The 22,771-nt window shown below is 47.9% G+C and overlaps 1 protein-coding gene across 1 annotated transcript in view; it reads right to left on the bottom strand.

The window, feature by feature from the left end:
* ABLIM3 (actin binding LIM protein family member 3) overlaps positions 1-22,771 on the bottom strand; it is a 142,224-nt gene that overhangs the window by 38,542 nt on the left and 80,911 nt on the right. The window contains exons 7-9 of the mRNA XM_065874835.1: positions 19,987-20,080; positions 13,178-13,265; positions 1,951-2,009 (exon numbers count right to left, since the gene is read on the bottom strand). Of these exons, the coding sequence (XP_065730907.1) occupies positions 1,951-2,009; positions 13,178-13,265; positions 19,987-20,080 (241 nt within the window). The remainder of the gene's footprint in view (positions 1-1,950; positions 2,010-13,177; positions 13,266-19,986; positions 20,081-22,771) is intronic.

The following is a 22,771-nucleotide window of genomic DNA, read 5'->3' as shown; positions in this document are numbered from 1 at the left end:
CCTTTTAGATAGGAAGCTACTCATAAAGCTCTTCATTTTGGCTTATCCCAGTCAATAATGTATTTACTTTAAAGGAATAAAACTGGTTAGCATCATCCCTTAGCAGTTTGTTTATACAAAACATAAAGGTAGGTTAAACGTCATGTAATTGCACAACATACTGATTCTTTTTATAGTGTATCCATTGCAAAATGACATCAACCTAAGTGAGAGACTTAAAAAATCTTTCTCTGGACAATGGCAGTGATGGACTCATGGCTCCTTTAACAGAACAGCACAAAGTTTATCTTGCTGGTTAAAAAGTACACAGATTGGAAATCAAGGCCCACTGGTAAACTGTGTGATTTTAGGGATCCTGAATCCCTGACCTGTGAAACGCAGGGGCTGGTCTCAAGGACTGCTACATTCCCTCCCGGACCTCTCATCCTGCAACTTAAAGCATTCTAACTTGGACTATATAGCACTGTTTCCCAAACTGTAGATTGCGAACTAGTGTGGCTCTGGGGAGATGAATTTTGGCAGAAAATTTGATAATTCTGAGTCACAGAGTGAGAGAATAAAACGTAAAATTCTATTTTAGTCCTCTTGGTTAGATCAAGGAGGAAGTCTTAATTTGGTCCTAATACGTTTCAATAACAATTGCTAATTCCACCTTCCACACCTCACCACCCCTCCCTTTTTTTAAATAAAGAGAGTCCAGGTAACATGATTTAGCTAGAATTTCTAAGAGTTATTGTTACGAAATATTTCATTTTCAATGAATGTATTTTAGGGTTAACCTTCTATTTATAAAAAATAATACTGGTTTTCCACTGGGTGATATAAAGTTTTATTTTAAAATAAGTTTGATGAAGTAAAAAGTAGTGAGTTGATGTAAAGAAAAAAATGAAGCATATAGTAATACGGGTGATACACAGATACAGCAAAAAGCATCGGGGTTGTAGAGGGATAACTGAAATTTGAGAAATGCCAACAAAGAGAAGGAAACTGTGGACGAAAAGGACAATAAGGTTTTCTTAGACCTTAAAAGGGAGAGGCCTTGGAAGAAACGGGGGAAAAAACTCACAGCTCAAAAAAAATATGCATCAATAGACCAGCTCTTTCACAAATGAAACATATGAGATGGCAAAGGGGATAATGTTTAACCAGCTGGTCAGAAATCATACACATGTGTTTTTAGCTGAGATTCTAGCAGGTAACTTTAATAGCGTCCCAAGGGCCAAGTTGATATCTGGGGGCCAGCGTGTAGAGACACCCCAGCACACAACCCTGGTCTCCCCTCCATACCATCGAAGACTCAGGAGCTGTGCCCCACCCCTCTTGCAGTCCTTGGATCAAGAACCCAGATTCACAGGACTTCCTAGTACTTGTCAGAGCACAGTCATTCAGAGGGACACAGGTCCTCAGCTGCTCTAGCGTGTGCCTGGGGACGCTGGCTGTGCTTCTGCCTGGCTGCATTACTGTGGGCAAGTCACCGCCCTCTTTAAGGCCTTGGTTTTCTCACAAGCAAAGCAAAGACACAATTCCTAACCCACCTGCCCAATGGTGTTAAATCAAATCAGACGGTGGCTGTGAAGATGCCTTGCAAACTGTCCATTTCTGTGACAGTTTTAACCACTGTTACTAATGACCTTCGGCTGGGGAAAAACCATGGCCTACGTGCCTCAGAGAGGTCACCATCTTGGTAAGTAATGGGAAGGGTATAGCCTCACCCCAGAAGCACTAAAAACTCACATTCATACAGTGCTTTACCGTTTTCAGAGTGCTCTCACATCCAACGTCTTAATCCCTTCAAAAACCCCATGAGGTGGATGTTACTATTAAGGAAATCCAAGGATACAGGCACACATTTGAAAGTGTACACACTAAGGAGTGACTCTCTAGTAAAGCACAGTGCCCCCAGCCTGTGGCTAGAAGTAGCTGGTTTGGTATCACCACCAGCTTGCTTACCTTTAACTTCTTCTCTGCCCGGGCTGCCTGTTTGCAGATGGGGTGCCAAACCTCAGAGCCTAAGGGGCCAGGAAAATAACAAAGCCTCAGACCTTTCACACCTACTAGAATTTGGGGTCTCTCCCCATCCTCCACCTCTGTTTACTCCCCGGCACAGCAGCCAGGAGGACCCCCTGGTTTTCAGATCTCTGCCGCCACATCGATTCAACCACCCATGCATTCTGCCTGTCCAAACCCTGCCCCTCCTCGAGGTCCACCTCTCACATGACATCCTGTGACCCTTCTTACCTGCCAGCTGGGAGTGACTTCTCTCTCCTCTATGATCCATCGTTCTTTGTCCCAGCAATATGGTCTTAAAACATAGTAGCTTGTGGATTTATCACTCCCACTAAATTAAGAGCTCCTTCTGGGTGGGAGCTGAGCTTTCTTCATTGCTGGGTTTCCTATGGCATCCAGCATGGGGCTTTGGTCTCAGCAGAGGCCCCGTACATGTTTGTGGGGTGATTACATGAGTGGACGATTGGCAGTGAGTGACACAGAGCAGGTGGTCAATAAATATTTGTTGAATGAATGAATGGCAGTGGAGGTGAAATAAAGTGACAGACTGTGGTGAACTCCAGCCTTCCTTTCTCTTCAAAGACTTATGACAGTCTACCAGAGCTATCACATTTAAGGGGAGGGGGTGTCATGATGTATATATTCTGCTTGAGAGCACTATCCTGACCTGCTAATTTCTAAGAGACTCCAGACTCTTCAAACTTAGCATAGTCGGCTGCCCACATTCTCTTGTGGATGGGGGTCCAGTTGGCCAGCCCCAAATCGGAGAGGCCAATTTGGAAAGGCATGAGCAACAGGTGCTGGTCATGTGCTGAGAAGAAGCCCCAAATATTACACATTCCTCAAAGAAAGAACAGGTGTCCTGGATTAGAGGGAAAAATAGGAACATATTATCCCTCTGGTGCCACTGCTCTTGTAATCAACCCTAAAAGGAAAGGAGCCAGCAAATGGCTAGATTCCTGAGCACCCAGATGGCATTTGTTTGTCTGACTTCGTTTTTAGAATATCTTTTCCATTATGGTTTGTTGCCTGGAACCCCTAGGACTGGATACTGGCTAAGTGACAGGGGGGTGGTGTAAGGTTGAACAATGAGGCCTAAAAACATGGAGGTGAGAGGAGGGGCCCAAAGTAAGGAGCCCTGCTGGGGCTCTGCTCCATCCCACTTGCTTCATCTGAATAACAACGAGGTGGGCTTTGGATGGTCTTGGAGATTATATCTTAAAAATTCTAATTCTAGGGCCAGTTTTGTCACTTGTGGGATGGGGCTCTCTGATTCTTGTCTGCTGATGTTCTTGGGTGTTCCTAATGGGTTCTGTATGCGATTACTTCCTTCTAATGTAAAGTGCAATGGCTCTCAAAGCCCAGTAGAGGGACTCTGGGTCTGCAGCTTGATTCGGCAATCTCAGGGTGTGTCCACTACCAAGTGGTGGGGTTGGGATCCTAGCTTCGGGAATTATTAGGGAGAGCATTTCTGGTCCTCTCGAGTTGCTGCTGAATCCACCAGAAGTTGTTTATTGCAGTGGCTTTGGCAGGAAGCACGTTACAGGTCACTGTGGGAAATGGATGAGGTGGACACAGATGCCTCAGAAGGTTGTGAGATTAAGTGAAAGAGGCAGAGGCGCAGGGAAGGTAAAAGGTCAGAAAGAGGTTCTCAGAGGGGGAAATGGTGTGTAAAGCGAGGGCATCAGACTAGATGGGTCTCTCCATGCCATTGACGTATCTGTTCTGAAATAAGGCTGAACCACAGATGGCTTCAGCATTCTGCATACAGGAAAGCAGGTTTTTATAAGTGTGTGTGGGGGGTGGATGGGTGGGGGAGGGATCAAAAGGGAGAAAGAAACTATAATTAGAAATTTTTAAAAAAGCAGAAGTTTGGGTTTTGGCAGTGTATCATTTAAATTAAAGAGGGAAAGGATTTGTTGGAGGTTAGCAATAAACTTAGATAAATGAAGGTAAGAAAAGATGATTTGTTCATGAAGACCCCTGTAAGATTAGGGTCTGCATATGTCATCAGTCAATAGCTCTCATCCTAAAAGACTACCTGATTCAGAAATGAATGAGTGACTGGTTGGATCCCATCTTTGTATTTTAGAAAAAGAGACAGACTGATATGCACCCACAGGACAACGGTAATCAGGATGGAGAGGCGACTCAAAATTAGGCCTTAAGGCAGGGTCTTCTCCATGGAGAAGAGAAGACATAACAGAATGCGGAAAAGGGTTTTTGAATATTTTAATGCCTCTCTGTGGGAAGAGATTAACTTGCTCATCATGTCTTATAAAGTAGAACAAGGATTAAGGGCAGGGGAGTGGGAAGTACAAAGTATTGGGTGCACTTTTTGCTTGTTAGACTCCTGATTCCACGAGTTACACGCTCATCCTCTGAGACTATCACCCACAATTCCAGATTCTGCAGTTAAAACCTCCTGTAGATGTGATGGAAGTGAAGGATTAGCTATTTCTGTATCAGCTGACTCAGAGATAGAAACCTAGATCTCCAAAACTGTCCCTCAGCCAGGCATTAAGGCTGTTTTTAATCCTTAGCGGAGTCAGCATTCAGCCTTCTCTCTCTGACTGGTTACAGCACACCCCATACCTGTAACACTGTGGATTATTTAAGGTTTGGGAACCCACCCACCTCTCTGCCAGGCCTGTAAATTCAATTTGCTTTTTTTGTTTTTTTTCTCACATTAGTGGAGATTACAATACCAAAGCTGGAGCTGGTGCCACAGTCTTCCAGAAGCCCAGCCAGGCTTACAGACACAGCAGGGACTGAAACCGGTCCACCAGAAGGTTCTGTTTGGCCAACGCAGTGTTTTTTGTTTTGTTTTGTTTTGAAGTATTTTTGAAGATGAATGCTTTCAGACCCTGCTGTCTGCCTCCTGGCCTTTCTCGCTCGTTTAAGTAGGCATTGAGTTTTCAGCTTCTGATCCCAGCCCGATTGCTAGGTTTCTTCTCTGGATTTCTCTTGATCATAACAGGGTGAGGTTTCCGAGTTCTGCCTTTATGTTAGAAGCATTATCTTTCTGACACAGCCTTGCTAGGACCTTGGAAAGGCTCCTTTAAAATCCACACTCGAATAAACAAGCGTGGTGTATCCATATAATGGAATATTATTCAGCTGTAAAAAGGAAGGAAACACTGACACATGGTACAATGTGGATGAATCTGGAAAACATCACGCTAAGTGAAAGAAGATAGACACGAAAGGCCACATCTTTATGAAATACCCAAAATATTCTGTCTTGACACAGAAAACAGATTCGTGGCTGCCAGGGGCTCAGGCGAGGGGAATGGGGAACAACTGCTTAATGGCTATGGGTTTCCTTTTGGGGTGATAAAAATATTTCAGGACTAGATAGAGGTGGTGGTTGCAGAGCACTGTGAATGTACTAAAAGCTCCTGAAGTGTTCATTCTGAAATGGTTTTTATGTGAATATTACCTCAATTAAAAAAATTCCTCCCCACCCCCATCATTAGGGGGACCACTTCTGTGAACCATGGGGCACTCTTCTCTTCACTTGCTACTAAGTGTTCCAATCTCAGCAGGAGGAGAAGAGTGAGCCCTTTTGTTGAATTTGACATGTAATAACAACGATATCATTGCTATAATCTTGGCCACTGGGAAATCTTCACCATGTATGAGGCAATTTATGTATTATTTAGTGTAATATTCTTAAGACGTTCCAATCCTGGTTACATCGTTTACTAGCGGCATCGTCTAGAGCAAGTCAGTTACCTCTCTGTGCCTCAGTTTTCCCATCTAGAAGATGGGATGATTACAGTACCTGCCTTGTACATTTGTTGTGAGGATTCATGAGTTAATGTACGTAGAGCACTGAGAACATTGTCTGCCAAGAGCAGGCACTATGTAAGTGTAGTAGTAGTTGTTATTATCTCCTGTCCCCTATCAAAACCCCCTGTTTGCCAAGATCTAGTTTGGGTGAGGGGAAAGGAGTAATGGAGAGACTTGAAGGTGGTGGGTGGTGTTTACTCTCCTACTCCCAGAACAGAGGGCTGGCTGGGCAGGTGGAGTCACTGAGCAGAAGCTGGGCTTAGCTGCCGGCACACCCTCCTGGAAGGTTGGGCTGGTGCCCAAGGATGAGGCACCACGGGAGAAGTGGAAAAGACCGGTTTGCCTGGACCTGACATGATCAAGTGGGCTTGAAGCTTAATAAAGAGCTTAAGGGAGAAAAGTGCTTGGCTACTGTGATGCTGGTTACCATGAGGATATCAGGCAGGACAAGCAAAAGAGAATGGCAGTCCCGAGATGCCCAGTAATTCACAGGATACTACTAATAACCGTTAGGACCATAATTCAAATGTATTGAGCGCTTCATCTGTGTCAGGCACTGAGTATTCTTATTATTCTTATTGTTATTATTATAACTAATATTTAGAGAGTGTCTGTGCCAGGCCTTATGCTATGTACTTTATAACAATGGTAACTGAGTAAAAAATAATAATGATCAATAACATATGCTGAGCCCTGTGCTAAGTGTTATTAATAATGATGGTAATATTGACAGTAACCAGCATTTATTAGTCATGGCTCAGGGGGAATGGCCGTTTCTACACGACTGGGTGTTTATCATGAGCTTGCACTGGTGGAGCCGGTGGCGCCAGGCTCTATGCTAAGCCTTTCCCATGCATTTGCTCATTCAGTCCTCACTGAGCCTGCTGACATAGGCCATGGTTATCACTGTTTTCAGAGAGGGAAACTGGGGTTCGGGGAGCTTAGATGTTTTGCTTGCTCGCCCATCGCTGTCTCCCTGCCCTGGCCTGGGTGTGGGCATGCAGCCAAAGTCAGGCTCCTTGGAGTCTCTGGGGCTTCACTGTGCCCACGGTGCCCAGGAGCTGGCCGTGCCCTCCTTCCCCTGACAGGGAGGCAGTCAGTCTGGATCAGGAGAGCATGAGGCCACGCACAAAAAGGAGCAGGGAGAAGACCCACTTGCTGCCCCCGTGGGCCCCTCAACCCGGCTGTGCTGCTCCTGGACTCTCCTAAGTTCTGTGAGCTCATCAGTCCCCTTTTACCCAATGTTGCTCGAGCTGAGTTCCTGCCACCTAAAAAGTCCAGACCAATAAAACATCTCATTGAGCTAACACCCGAGCACCTGACAAGTTCCTGACTTGCCCGGCAGGCAATTTTGTTTCCCAGAAAACAGAGGAAGCAACCAGGGAAATTGCGACTCTGGACCTAATTCTGACCAACATGGACAAACTGGCTGGTGAAGTAGATGTGACATGTAACCGGTGAGAAAATCGCCACGATGTCTTGAGTTTGTGGCGTGAGGAGCAAGTTGGAAACAGACTATCTACATACAAACCTTAAGCTACTATGCTGTAATATTTTCTGTATGATTCAAGATGTTTGGTAACCCTAAAAATCTAAAACAAATTTGCAGCTCATCAAAAATTAAAATGCACTCTGTTTAAAATGAAATATACTTCGAAGACTCAGACTTGAGGAAATGTCAATTTAGTTCAGTTAACAGGCTACGTTTGAAGAGTCTAAAATTATGTAGCAGGATTGGGGAAACAGAAGATTTAAAGTTTTTAAGCATAACTCCTACAACCTAAGCAGTCAGTAGAGAGATCCAATTTAAAATAACAATGTTAAGCTACTAAATTATAGCAACCAATATTACGTTAGTGCCTTTTAAAGTGTGGTTTGACGAGATGTGGAGATGATGACTGAGGGCTGGTGTCCACAGTCCATAATGATGGGCGGCACCTCTCTTGAACATCTATCAGCTCAGGGCACCTCTTATGAGGTACTCGTCAGAGGGAAATGAGGCCTCAGCTAAATACCAATGGCTTCTCCAGCTGAGCCAGAAAGACACACCTCCTGGTACCAGGACCTTATATCATCTAAACTGAAGAAAAAAAATATATGGTCTGAAATAGGGTCAGTTATACAAGAGAAGGCTTTGGTGTAATTATCAAAGAAGCTTTCAGGGCTCTGTTTTGGATTTGCATTAACCCAGAACTAAAGCTTTTCATTTTATTTTGGGCCACGGACAGCTCTGAAAAGTTGATAAAAGCTACAGACCCTAACCTTAGAGAAACACACCATATGCAAAATCTGGCAAGCAATGCCAGGGGGATTCATCAAATTCAGAAGGGCAATTATGAACCACAGGCGAAGAATCCTGATAATAAATGGAAAAAAATTGCCTTTAACAAACCAAGCAAGACGGGCCAGTTAACCTTGGCTCAGGGATATAACCTGTCTATGAATGGCTTTTAGTTCACAGGGTTGTGAGGATAAAATGAGATACTGCATTTAAAAGCAAAGTGCTTGGCACATAGTAAATGCTCAGCATATATCAGCTGGTGGCATTTATTATTATTATTATTAGGACCTACAATTTGTTATAATACTTTTCCTTAGCAGCAAGATTTGTCCTAGGATCTCATAAATAATTTCCTGCCTGGTAGGTTTTAATTAAATATACAAATGAGAGCAGAGACTTATTTGAAAACATACAGCTTAAATCCTATGTTTCCAGTGTTACTCTCTGTCTCAGGTCCGCAGAATAGGAGTGCATTTAGCGTAGACAGAAGGAGAGAAAAAAGCCTACCTTTCCTTTTTCCCGGGTACAGGCACATTTAGAACAAGAGCAAAATCTATCACACAAACCACATTTTGGGTTTAGAAAAACTCTCACAGATCCAGCAACTGTAACCTTGGTGATATTTGTATAAGTTTTGCCCTTAACCTGCAGCATTTTGGTTAATATTTTGCTGCATAAAATCAGTGACCTAATTTCCTGGTGAAGCCCAAATGAAGGGTTTGGACAACAAACAGATTAGAAATCTGGCAACTTTACAAAAACAGTTAAAAGACTGCACAACAGAACTTGAAACAAATAAAAGAAAACTTGCTCCTGTCTCCTGGGGCCCCGGAAATTCTTATCCAGACAGATGTCAGACTTCTCCCAATTAGAGCCCATCAGAAAGCCATTACATAGCAATTAAAACACAAACAAACTGACCAAAAGAACCTCCTGAGGCTGGTTGCCAGTAATATAGTATGTCCGACCACGGGAATGACAAGACAGGGTTTATAAGATTTGCAGGCTTCCTAACCCACTCTCTTGCGTGCACGTCGCTTTGTGGGGCACTTGGCATCTTCACATTCGTCCTCCCCTCTAATATACTTGAGGGCCTTGTGGAGAACGCTCGCTCTCTGCGCAGCGGGTATGTGGGCCTGCCTCCGTTTCTCCACCGCGTTAATGCTTCCTGCCCTGTGGGCCTTCGCACCTGCTGTTCTCTCTGCTGCCACACTCTTCCCTCCCCCCCTCACGCTCCCACCTCCTACTCAATGTCAAGGTCTTGGCTTGCAATTTCCCTTCCTCGGCAAAGCCTCTCCGGGCCTCCCAGACTAGATGAGGAGCCTTATAACATACTCCAGTTACTCCCAAACCTCCCCTTCACAGCGTTCATCGCAGCTTGTCACTGCATGTTTGCACTTCTGTTTGATTAAAGTCGGTCTCCCGCTGCTGAGAGTAAACTCCACCACAGAAGCAAGCACCCCTGCCTCGTTCATTTCTGGGCTCCTGGCACAAGCATGCCCTCAGTTTGAGTGGATGAATGAAAGCCGGTGTAATTATCCTCATTTTACAGGTGAAGGAAGAGACCTCAGAGAAAGAAGTTACTTCTCAAGGTCACAGCCCATTAGCAGACGGGCTGGTGCTTGGACCCAGGAGTCCTCCTGGCTGGTTCTCACCACTCCTATGCTGTCTGGAAGGACAGTTTTCTTGCCATTTCTGGGGAATATAATTTTGAGTCTTGGTACCCCTGCCTGGAGAGGGTGTCCAAGGCAAACACAAGGCCAGCTCTCAGTGATAGCAGAAACCCCTGGTGGCTGCCACTCCTGAGAAGCCCACAGCCCGAGTCAGCATGACTCTAGCAGCGGATGGCCTGGACCCCCTCATTCCAGGACCACTCAGCATCCCTCGAGGCAGGTCCTTGAATGCCCTACAATTACTCCCACTCTCCCAGAAGCCCGGGTTGGGGTGGGGGGTAGGGATGGGGATAATTAAGGAGGGGGGTGACAGGCCCTTCTTTATCACCAAGAATGTCTCCACGTCCTCTGCTGAAGGTTTGATTGTGCATTCTCTCTCATGATGACAAAGCTACTCCATCACTTAACTCTTTCAGCATTCTGTGAAGTTCTGGTCCAAAGCAGGGCTTAGAAGATACTGATACATGAGGATGTGAGCCCCAGGAGAGCAGGGAACTTGTGGGACTTGCTCACGGCTACGTCTCTGGTTGTGAGGACAGCACTGGGCACACAGGTGGTGCTCAACAGGTATCTGCTACATGAAGGAACTAAAAGCTTTCTGTGTGTCAGGAACTTACTATATTGCTATATTATAGGGACTGTTACTAGCCCATTTTACGGCCTAGGCAATAGGGGTTTAGAGAGTTAAGAGATTTACTCAAGGTCAAAAACTTACTAAACAGTGGAGCCAGGTTTCAAAGCACTAAATGGGCGATTAGGATTGGTAATTCAGGCAGTAAGGGCAAGACCTTGATTTCTCGTGATATGAACATGAGAGCAGTTTCAACACTAGCAAATATCTTCATCAAAGAAGGGGGAGAGGAATTCATGCAACAAACTTTCAGACCAAGAGCAAAGTCCAGATTCTCAGGGTCCATGAAGATACCACGCAGTTTGCTGAGACTCATGTGGGCTTCCCAGCATACAACATAGGGTCCCGCAGCAGGAACCACTCAGGGACCCAGGCACTGAGGGATCAGTGCTCATGGAAAGGGGGAGGCCTAGTCCTTCAGAGATCAGAGTAGCGGGCAGGGCTCGGGTCTCAGGAGGCAAGATGGGGAGAGCCCTGGAGTGGGAGTCACAAGGCCATGTCCCCCTTTGCCCCCTGTACCCTTGAGCTCTCATGCAAATCTCTTCGTGTCTCTGGGGCTCACTTTTCCCATCTATACAGTGAGGGTTGTTACTTTACAGCCTAGAGTGACTCCTGGGATCGATTCACCTCTAATACCTGCATGACCGTACATACAAGTAAGTAGCTGTAGAGTCTCACAGCATCTTAGAAATGGTCATCTCGCTCAGTCCAACAAAGGAACCCTACTCTAACATTCCTAGGAGGTGGCATGAGATTCTACTGAATAGCTCTAGGCGGGTGGTTCTCAACCCAGCTTGATTATGCCTCCTGGGGGACAGACATGTGGCAACGTCTGAGACAGTTTTGGTTGTCGCAATGAGAAGGGGTACGTTATTGGCATCTAGTGGGCAGAGGCCAGGGATGCTACCAAACACCCTGTAGTACACAGGGACGTCTCCACACGGAAAGATTATCTGGCCCCATATGTCAACAGTGCTGAGGTTGAGAAACTGGCTCTAGGCAAAGGGGATTCATTACATGTTGAGGGAACTCCTGGCATGGGCATGTGTGGCTAGGACAAGCTTGATAGGAGCGCTCCTTGTAATGGCCCCCCTGACCTTCCATCTGCCTTGTGGGGAAACTGGGAGGAAGGTTTCTCCCCAAGAAGGCTATTCAAACAGCTACGGATGGCTAGTACAGCAATTCAGCCAACAGCGATCACCTGTAGAGTGAGTGCATGTGGGTCAATGCCAGGGCTGAGGGGCCAACGTCAGAAGCAAGGTTCTCAGGGAGATGGCCAACGGCTCAATGCAAGCTGGAGGGGACCAGGTGCAAACAAAGGGCTGAGGGGGTTCCAGGAGGAGGGACTAGTGAGTTGTGGGTGGGACTGGGGCCATTTGGGGAGTTTCTGAAGTGGGCAGTGCCTAAACTGGGCCTACAATGGTAGGCGCTCCAAAGTAAGGCACACAGGACACAGTGTTCAGGACACAGGTGAAGAGCATCTACTCGGAGGCACCAGGACCATGAGATCATCCGAGAGGCTGAACACCGTCCCTGCCACAAGGTCCAGCCTGGCCAGTCCTGCCCACCTCCCAACTCATCTCTCACCTTCTGGCTATACCCCGGACACACTGGCTCCTCTCGGTCTCCCACACTTGCCATTTCCTCACTGCCCCCAGAGGCTGGCAGATTCAGTGCCCTCAGGTTGGCGAATCCCATCCCTCCCCCCTTTGCCCAGTTAACACCCACTCGTCCTTTGAACCCCAGCTCCCGGCCCACTGTCAGGGAACCTTTCCTGCTGCCCTCCCCACCCCGTCATGTGCTCTCACAGTCCCACACTCCTCCCCTTCGTACAGCTTCTCACAGTTGACAGGTATTTGTGTGACTACCGACCATGGTCCACCTCGGCCCTGGACTACAGGGCAATGGAGGTAGGGTTGAGGTTGGAATTCACTGTGGACCCTGGTGCAGAGCCTGCACCTGGTGGGGGCTCGAGAAAGAGTATTTGAATGGACGAAGGAATGATTGGAAGTTGGCTTGGGCAGCTGAAGTGTTGAATTTGTTCAAGGCAGTTTGAGCCCTCAGTGAGAGGGTCTTAAATCCTAGGCTGAAGTGTGTGTATCTCACGGGCGAGCAGGGATGGGCCCTGGAGACCTCTCGAAAGGGCTCTGCCGAGAACACTGTAATGCCTGGGAATGGTGGACTGGGCAGGGGATGGAGGATTAAGCAGCACCTGGAGACTAATTAGGAGACTGGTGCGAGAATCCCGGGGTCAGAGGGCTGGACCCCGGGAAGCGGCAGAGGGAAAGCAGCTCTGATTTGCTTCTTGGAGACTCTTGGTTCCCTCCCATTCCTTCTGGTGCATCCTGAGAGTCCGTGGGAAGACCAAGCAGCAGCCTGGTGGGATGCTCTGAGATGGGGGGGAAGGGATGGGAGAGGGAGGTGGGGGTATGGGGGCTGTGATGGTGCAGACAGTCTGTAACTCAGACATCCTCCTGTTCTCTGACCCCTTGGCCCCAAGCAGCTCAACCTCCCACCCACTGGCAGAGCCAGGGCAGTCTGCTCCGAGAACTGCCAGGGAAGCAGGCCAGCCGAGCAGCCGGTGGAGGCACACGGGGACAGAAGGCAGATTACACGTCACTTCACATTAGCCACACCGGCAACTTTCCCGAACCACCCAGAGAGGGGCAAATGAATCACAATTCTGAGGACAAGCCAAAAGCACAGACAACACTGAGATGGAAGGAGACTGTATCTCCTTTCTACTCACGAGGGAAAAGGAATGCCTTACAGAGGGTCAGCTTTGCTCACCTGTGAGGTACATCTCCTCTCCTTCGGTGAACATCTGGTGGCAGCGTACACATCTGGCACAGGCTGGGTGGTAGTGCTTCCCTCCTGCCTATGGAAATAAAAAGATAAAAGAGGTCAGAGCTGGGGCTGCCATCCAGTGGGGCAGGTTGGGTTTGAACATTTCCTAACTCATTAGTGTCGACGGCATCTTCATGGCCCTGAAGCTGGTTGGGAGTCTATGCAGGGGAGTCCAGAGCAGTCTAAAAGTTCACCAGAAGCTTGGTGATTCCATACCATGCGTACCTGATGGCATTCAGGGGACTTCCCTGGACACCTGTACTTCTATTCCAGCAGTGAAAGGGCCATTTGAAGGCCACTGGTCCTACCTCCTTATTTCCAGATGAGAAAACAGCCTTCCTTTGAGGACATCCCAGCATGTCCCCAAGAATGGGCCCTTACCACCAGAGGTACTGACATGGTTTTAAGTGGCACAGAGACCTTCGGTTTAATGACATTGGATCCGTGAAAAAAAAGATGTCCTTTTTAATCCTCTATCAATTCTTCTGACTCTTTCCAAGGAGAAAGTACCAGTTTGGTATAGTATGTCTTTAACATCTATCCAAAACTTAATAATCTACCTTTTTTTTTTTTTTTGCGGTACGCAGGGCTCTCACTGTTGTGGCCTCTCCCGTTGCGGAGCACAGGCTCCGGACGCGCAGGCTCAGCAGCCATGGCTCACGGGCCCAGCTGCTCCATGGCACGTGGGATCTTCCCAGACCGGGGCATGAACCCGTGTCCCCTGCATCAGCAGGCGGACTCTCATCCACTGTGCCACCAGGGAAGCCCACTAATCTACCTTTTTAAGAATAAGAACAGATGTGAGGCTTGGAGCCTCCACTAGGGCTATATTTTCTCAGTCACTGGCAATATGGCACGTGATCCTGGTTTTCCTGTTATATTACGTAAGTTTTCTTGTGTGTAAAGGAACCAACTTGAAGATAAGTTATAGCATTAAGTAAGAACGAGCACATGAGGCTCATAGGCATGGAAAAAATTGTGAAAGTGGCACACTTTTAGGGCTCAGTGGACAAACAAGGGCACCCACAAAGCCAGGACCTATTGGGGAGTCTCTGACCCTCAGGCCAGTCCCATGACTGCTGTACCTGGGAATCTCCACACCATCCCCAGTTCACCCCAGTCTGACTTTGGTGAGCCCCCTTCCCTATTCCCACTTTCCTGCCCTACCCATCATTTCAAGTAAAAATGGACATGATGTACAGTTGAGAATTCCTCTCTTGGGGGAGAAACAACCCTCGGAGAAGGCTGTGACTCAAGGTCCCACTGGAAGCCAGGAGCAACGTTGGAGCTGCTCCCTGGAGGGCCAGCCACCAGCCCAGTGCTCACTTCCAGGCCGACAGTTCTGACACTGCGGTCCCAGCCAAGAGGACCTGGCACATGAGGGCCCTTCACTGGCAGCTCTAGAACTGCTATATGGGAGGGGCTTGGTGCAGCGATTGGGTTGGAAGGTGGGGCTCATTTTGAAGGTATACGTTGCATGTTAGGGTAGGGTTTTATTGGGGGGGATATAAGCTGGGGGAAATTGATGGATACTGGGATGTTGTTAACGGCTCCCCAGACATCACTTGGTCTGATGTTAATGGGTTCCTTCCAATTCAAAAAAGTATAACTGTATAATGCTGAAGGCTTCTCCGTGAATCTTTTGGGGTGGGGGAGGGTTGGTCGGGCACGGACTTATCTATTCTGGAGAGACTTGATTTATTCTAAAAATTTAGCAAGAATGTGGAAAGGGCAGATGTTTTAAAAAGGAAAAAAAAAAATCCCAAATCCCCTTTTTTCAGTCTTGGTTGTCTGCATGGCTCCCACCAATGACAGAATGTCCTTATCATCACCAAAGCAAACTGCGTTCAAACTTTGGAAGGAGCCTGCTAATTTTCCCAAGCTGAGATGTCGTGGGACTGATTCTCCCATACCATGACAAGGATAATCGTTTTAATTAGTAGTCTCTTCCTACTTTGTGTCTCTTTATCATTTCAGTTATAGACCTGTTTCTAGGATGGCAACAGCACGATGGCAAAACTGAAGCTGGCATCTTCCTAAATGTCACGCCCCAGCACCCCACTCTAGCCGCAAGAGGCTTTGTGCCCATCTAGCAATCCTGCCATGAATGGCACTAAAAACCACCTGAGGGAGTGGGGAAGGGAGGCTGCAGAGCAGCAGGTCCCAGCAAAAGGAAAACCAAGTCAGTGGGATAAGATGAGACATTCTGTCTGTTAACAAGCCAAAGTCTAGAACATAGTGAAGAAAAATGGCAAAGAATCAGTACCTGGAAAATGGGGCCCTACTGGAGAGGTCTGAAAACCACAAGCAAGGTTAGGCAAGGCAGCACAGGGACACAGGGCTGTGGTTCTCCTTGGAGAGGACACAGACCAGGAAGGAAGGAGTGTGACTGGCGCTCAGCACGTTGAGGTCTGTCACTGAGGCAGGGATTGTGGGGTGGCCTGGGGAGGGAATGGGAAGGGGAAATGGAATTTAATTAAGTGCCTATTGTGTACCCAGAAATGCACTGGGCCTCGCAGTGGGCAGCTGTTGCTTTGGCCTGGCAAATATCCTTCCTCCTTCCTCCAGAACTAGCATCAAGCTTTTCCTTGGTGGGATTGACTACCCATTCCCCGTGTCAATCCATGTGGTTATTCCAGCTCTATGGTCACAGCTACTGGTTTGGAGATGGGCCTCAGATTCTCCAATGAGGGCCAGTCCCAGGACGCTTGCTGAGCTATTAGGAAAGAGAAAACTCGCCTTCCATCGGAAATGCTGGCTGATAGGATGTAAGCCTAGAGCAATGGTGTCCAATTTCCCCATCGTATAGGAGAGCCTTCCTGAGAATAAAGCCAACACAGAAGGAAGTGGCACCAAGAGGGCAAGATATTCCAAACGCCTTTGTTTGAGTGCTGGGAGCTGATAAATTTCCTTTTTGGTCTGAGCCAGCTCAGTATAGTTTCTGTACTTGCAAGCAAAAGAGTCCTGACTAGCTATAAAGGAAAAACACACCCCTGTGTTGGTCCCTTACTCTCAGACTACTACCATACTCATAGCACTTCTGACACCAGCTATGTGGGTGTTTTTTTTTTTTTTCTTCTCCCACACCAAGCAATTCTCTATGACACCAGCTGGGTGTCCTATAATTTAATTTATTCTGACACTCTACTCGGAGAGAACGTCAGACCCCACAGGTTAAGGGCTCAGACCCACGAGACTGTCTGTCCCCAACCCCAATTTAGATACCAACCATAAGTCCCAGGCTGTCACCTGTATTTCTGACTGACCAGCTATAAATCAGGGTTCCCATGACCCCCATCTTGGGTTTAATAATTTTCTAGAATGGCTCACAGAACTCAGGGAAACAGTTACATTTACTGGTTTATTACAAAAGGATATGATAAAGAATAGAGATGAGCATCCAGTTAGAAGAGGCACAAGGTATGTGGGCAGGGGAATGGAGCATCAATGCCCTCTCACTGTGCACCGCTCTCCCAGAACCTCCACCTGTTCACCAACCTGGAAGCTCTCTGAATCCTGTACTTGTGGGGTATTTACGGAGGCTTCCTTGCATAGGCAGGATCCATCACTAACTCAATTTCTAGGCCCTCTCCCCTTCCTGGAGGATGGGAATTGGGGCTGAAAGTTTAAACTTCTAATCATGGCTTGATATTTTTCTGGTGGCCAGCCCCCATCCAGGAGCCCACCAAGAGTCACCTCATTAGAACAAAATATGCTCCTATCCCTCAGAAAATTCCAAGCCGTTTAGGAGCTCTGTGTGTAGGAACTGAGGTCAAAGATCAAATGTTAGAACAAAATACGCCCCTAGTGCTCTTATCACTTAGGAAATTAGAAGGATTTTAGGAGCTCTGTGCCAGGAACCAGGGGCAGAGACCAATATATATATTTTCTATGATTTCATGTTGACATATCTACTAGGAGTTAATAACAGTAGTATTCTCCATTGATAGATAAAGACTCTAATAAGACTGAGAGGAAGTGACTTGGTTAAGGTTTCATGGCTAGAAGTGATAAAACTGGAATCGAAGTCTGTTTCACTCCAACTGTGTATTTTCATACATCACACTGCCTCAAAGGCCCTGGGTAGCTGAGAGCTGTTGGCATCTGTGTGGGATACGGGAGCCACTCCACTCTCTGGAGTCCCAGATTTCAGCTCTGTCTTTACTAGAAATTCTGCATGTGACCTGGGAAAAGCACCACATGTCTTGGGGCTCACTTTTCTTATATGTAAAACGAGGAGGGTAAACTAGTTGATTGCTAAAAGTCTCTTCCTGCTCTAAGGAAAAAAAAAAAAATCAACACGCCCAAGATGCTAACGGAGCCTCATACAAATGTAATCAGTTGAAACCCAGTCACAAGAGCTGCCCAAGAAGAGAAGGCTCTCACTATGCTAAATGACAGTAACATGCCGGGGAAAAGACAGCCACCGACACGATTTCAGAGCAGCTTGGAAATGTTGGGACAAATTCCCGTCTACCGCCCTGGCCCTGCGTGTAATCGAGCTCTCTTCCTTCTCGAACGAAAAGTCTGCTTTTATGATCTCGTGCCACTGACCCTTTACCCCACCACGATGTGGATGCCCCCTGCCCACAATCCTGAAGACCCAACAAATGGTTCTCCTGAAGGTAACCTTGCCCCACACCTCACAGCTTTTTCTCAGCCTGCGTATCCCTACCTGCTCTGTAGCATCTGCCCAACGCCCTGACTGACTCCCCATCTTTTCCGGAGCTCTGTCCTCTCATCACCCCTTCCCAATCTCCCCCCACGCCCCGACTGCTGCTCCTCGTGCTCTGACAACTTCTCAGCCCCTTCTGCCCCCTGTAAGCAGCCACTCCTCAAGGCTGCTTTGAGCCCACTTCTCTTCCTCTCTCAGAAATCCCGATGACTCCCATGGTGCCGACTATTATTCAAATCCTAGCATTTTTGAGACTGGTCCCTCCAGGCCTGAGCCTTGTCCCTGAGCTCGGATGCACATTCTCACTGTCCTCTTGAAACCTTCCTGGAATTTCAGCCACACCCCACCCCAAAGAGAACTCGATATGTTTCGCCAGGATCAGCTTCTTTCCCTGCCACCCCCAGTTCTGCGGATGGCGACACCAGACTTCTTCTCACCTGGGCTTGACACTCTGGTTCAACTTTTGGCCTCTCCTCCTTTGATGGTTACGTCTACAAGTTGCCCCATGGTTGCAAAGCTACTGGAATTCTACTTCCACAGTGTTGTAGACAGGGTGGTTGCCCCTTCCACTGCCACTGTACCTCCTGAGTCCTTCCTGAGGGGTCAAGGGCTCCTCGCTGGTCTCCCACTTCCAGTTTCTTTCCTCTAAATTTAGCCCATGTACATCACGTTATCCTCCCTAAGATGCAGCTTGAAGCAGGTCACTTCTGCTTGGCCCTTCTACAACACCCCTGCCCCTGTTGCCCCGTAAAGGACAAACTCCTCACCCTGGTATCAGGCCCTCAGAAACCTGGGCCCAAACCCTCCCTATGCTTCTGTTTCATGCCTTTTCCTCCACATCTCACTCCTACAGCTCCTTGGAAATGTTTGATGGTTTATCCACTCTGTGCATTTGTTTATCTTATTCTCTCTGATTCCCTACAATCTTGTAAAAGCAATCTTACTACATTGCTCTTTGGTTTAAAATTCTCCAATGGCTTTCCACTGCACTTGCTAGAAAACAGAAACTCCTAAACAGGTCTACAGAGCTTTATGTGACATGCCCTTGATGACATACTCCATCCTCCTCTAGCCCTGATTTACAGAACTCAGGCACACTGGCCTTTTTCTCTGTTCCCTGAAAGGGTCAAGCTCATTATTCCTCCAGCTCTTCACATGGCAGCTTCCTGCTCATCCTCAGGGCTCAGCTTCAATGCATCTCCTCAGACTCCATTCCGGGTTGCTATACTTTCTCCTGCTGAGCCGAGATGCGGCTGAAGAATCCTTCTCAATACACTGCTGACTCCAGGTAACCACAACCGACTGGCCAGATTAGTCAGAATTAATGATTCTGTTCACAAGGCCTGACCCAGTCTGTCGTCCCTCAGCCACTGTCACACGAAAAAACTGCGGCCTAGAAAGGCAAAGATACCCAAAATCTGAGCATGAGTTAGCACTCAACTGTTTCTACTCTTAGGCTACTGTTTTTCATTTGCACCAAACTCTTTCCTGTTTCTGGTTCCTCGAGGTGGGTGGTCCCAAAGCATAGGAAGACAGCTTCCTGGGCCCACAGGGTGTGGGAGGGAAGGCCAGCGAACGAGGGCTCAGGCGAGGGCTCAGCAATGGTGCTGCAGGTTGTCTGTCATGGCAGAGCGAGCTGTGTATCAGAGGTGGAGAAGAGCTGTTGCCATGGTGATGGACCAACCAAAGAAGGGCTTAGGGAATAGGCTGCTAGACAAGCTGGTTCTTAAATCAGCACATTACCAAATGCTTAAAAAATAAAGCACGGTTGGGAAGAAAATCATAATTGTCACTCCCCAGTAACCGAGCTGGGTCTAAATCTAGAGAAGCAACTGATATTTCCAACACAGCATTTTTGGAACAAGGAATAATTTTGTCCAGCTCCTCATTTTGGGGGTGCCCAGAGAAGATATCTGCTCAAGGTTATATAGCAAGCTAAGCTGGGGTAGAGAAAATGGGGGAGGTAGAGGCTATGGAAAAAGGGGTGTGGGGTGACTCTCCCCTTCCTCAGGGATGACTTTTTGGAGTCACAGGCCATCCTGCCCAAACATCTTCAGAGTTACTTGTACCCACTCACCTCCAAGACCCTGCCGCTGATGTATCGGTCACAAGTCTCGCACTTAATGCCAAACTGGGAGTGGTAGTCAGACTCGCAGTATGGAACGCCATCCCTGCAAGAGGAAATCCACACAGGAAGAGGAAGTTAGGGGGGTTTACGGGGGTGTCACGTGGAGCTTCCCAGACCTGCAGGCAACTGTGACTGGGTCAAGATTAGAAGCACTCAGGGAACTGTTAAAAATGCCAATTCCCCAGACACCCTTCAGATATACAAAATCAGACGATTCCTGGGATGGGGGGATACCAGGGAACCTGCATCATGACAAACTCCCTGAGCGTGCCTGGGAACCACCGGTCTGCTGCGGGCTGTGAGTGTCCCTTTTCCACTCTTCTTCCTCTCCCTCCCCACAAATTCTCCAGACCTTTTTCCTTTACCCCAAATGGCTCTTTTAAAAATTCATTTAAAAATAAAATTTTATTTTATTTAGAATAGGTAATATTTGCATTTGGCACATTATAGAGGCACAAAGGGGAAAGTCTTTATCCCCCTCTCAGCCTCTGCCAGCTTCCCTTCCAGGAGGTCATCAAAACGATCAGTCATCCGATTGTGCCCCTGGATCAGGAGAAAACAGGAACCCCCTCTCCCCCGACCACCTCCTAAGTGCTCTATTCTTGCCCAGTGCTGATAACTTATTGGGCAGTAATAAGATTACTGTTAGTTATTCTTATACGACCCTCTACTACTAATAGCCATTGATATTTATTGCTTGGTGTGTGTCAGGCCCTCTGAGGGTGTTTTACATAGGTTATTTCATCTAATCCTTGCAGCAGCCCTATGAGGTTGGAATTATCCGTCTCCCCACTGTATGGATGAGAAAACCCAATTCAGATGACCTAGAGCTGGTTCAAACCCAGACGGTCTGGTTTCTCCCAGGCTGTCGTGAGAATTAAAGGACATGGTTCCAGCGTGTCCCAGGGCTCAGCACAGCGCCCGGCCTGGAGTGAGTACTTGGCAAATGGCAGCTAGGGGAATCCTCATGATTGCTGAGAGGGGTCTTCAAGGAGGACGTTTGGGGCTCAGCTTTCAAGGGCCCATGTGGAGATGGTTGGAGCATCAAAGAGCTCAGCCCTGCTCCAGCCCTGCCTGGCTCTAAGGACCAGATCTGATGACATCTCTCTGAAGTGCTGATGCCATCTTTCGTACGTAACAGAACTCGCTCACACACGCACAGGCCTGAAGAACAGGCATGTCCAGGCTGCTGCTCTGTGGGCACTGCTAGGAGCCCACCCTGGGCAGCAGAGCCGTCAGTGTTTCCTGAAGGAGAGTTGGCAATGAGGACCCATGCTCAGCAAAGTCACCAGGTAAGACTGTTGTTTGTGGGTCCACGAGACAAGCTTCCCCCTCCCCCAACCCTTCCACACTGTGTGGGGATGGGCGGGTGACCCTGCAGGGGGATAGTCATTTGTCAGGAGGCGGGCACAATGAGCCAGAAAAATTGGGGTATAAATGCCAACACCTCCTAATTTGGACCCATGAGGTTGTGAGGCCTTCGGGAATTTGAAATATACATGATTCTAAAAAGACGCAGATGGTAAAAATTAACATTTACCGGGTACTGATTAGGTACAAAGCACAGATCTCTGAGCCCTGACACAACCCTATGAGGCAGGTCGTCTTCTTAGCCCTGTTTTTATAAATGACGAAACTGAGACTCAGAGAAGCTGAGTCCCTTGCTGAGGTCAAGTGGGCTGGGCTTCTAACCTGGGCATCAGTGCCACAGCCAGGGCCTCTAAGCATCTGACACTCTGCTGGCAGATGGATGAAGGGCCCAGAGTCCGGCTGCAGAGGCCCAAGGCGTGGTGGGCAATCTGGGCTGGACCTGCTTGCGAGGAGCTCTGAGCAAACCCTTACTCCCCCAGAGAATTTGGACCGAGGCTCACAAACTCAAGGACTCCCGGCTGGCGACTCACCAAGGGCACTCCTTACTTGGCAGGCCCAGAGGTGCATGCCAAACTCCACTAACATGGCCTTCAAAGCTCTCGGGGCTGTGACCTCAGCTCAACCTCTGCAGCTTTGGACTTCACCTGTGCACACACCCGAGTTCCCACAAACAGGATGGATATGTCCAGCACCTCCCTGCCCTTGCCCAGGCTGGGCATTCTGCCTACAAGCTTTCCTTCTTTACATTTTCAAATCTTATACCCCTTTTCAAGGTCTGGCCCAAATATCACCATCTTCCATAAAGCTCTCATATATTCCAGATTCCACTTCTGCTAGTTAGAAGAGAATAGTCACAGCCCTTCGCTTAGACCTCTGACACAGACAAGGGTCGTCTAGCTAGCATCTATCTCCCTTTCAGCCAGCAGCAGTACCTCGCCTGGGATTTCCTGGGAACCACCCCTTCACACTCACAGTTACAAAGAACTCACAAACAGCTGCTCTCTGGCTCGAGGGTTGAGATCCTCCTGGCCAGTGATTGGTCAAGAATGGGCATGTGACCCACCGGTGGCCAAATCAGAGGCAGCTGTGGGACTTTTGCTGGAGTTCTTGGGAAAGAAGCCCCTCTCTCTCTGCCAGGTTTGCGAAGCTGCTAGAATGAAAGCCTGGAGCTGCTGGTGATCATCTTTGCTACCATTTGGGGAGGGCCTGCTTGAGAATGAAACAAATGCAGAGGAAGGTAAAGCTGAGAGGGGGAGAGAGAGAGAGACACTTCTGAAGTACTAATGACATCTTTAAGCCCTTGGATTCATCCATGCCAGAAGCCAGAATGCCGCTGGCCTTCCCATTTCTATGAGTCAGTAAA

This window comes from Phocoena phocoena, chromosome 3, assembly GCF_963924675.1.
Source record: "Phocoena phocoena chromosome 3, mPhoPho1.1, whole genome shotgun sequence".
In the NCBI taxonomy this organism is placed as follows: domain Eukaryota; kingdom Metazoa; phylum Chordata; class Mammalia; order Artiodactyla; family Phocoenidae; genus Phocoena; species Phocoena phocoena.
Note: the sequence above shows the minus strand (reverse complement) of the source record. Positions and strands in the feature narration are given on the sequence as shown.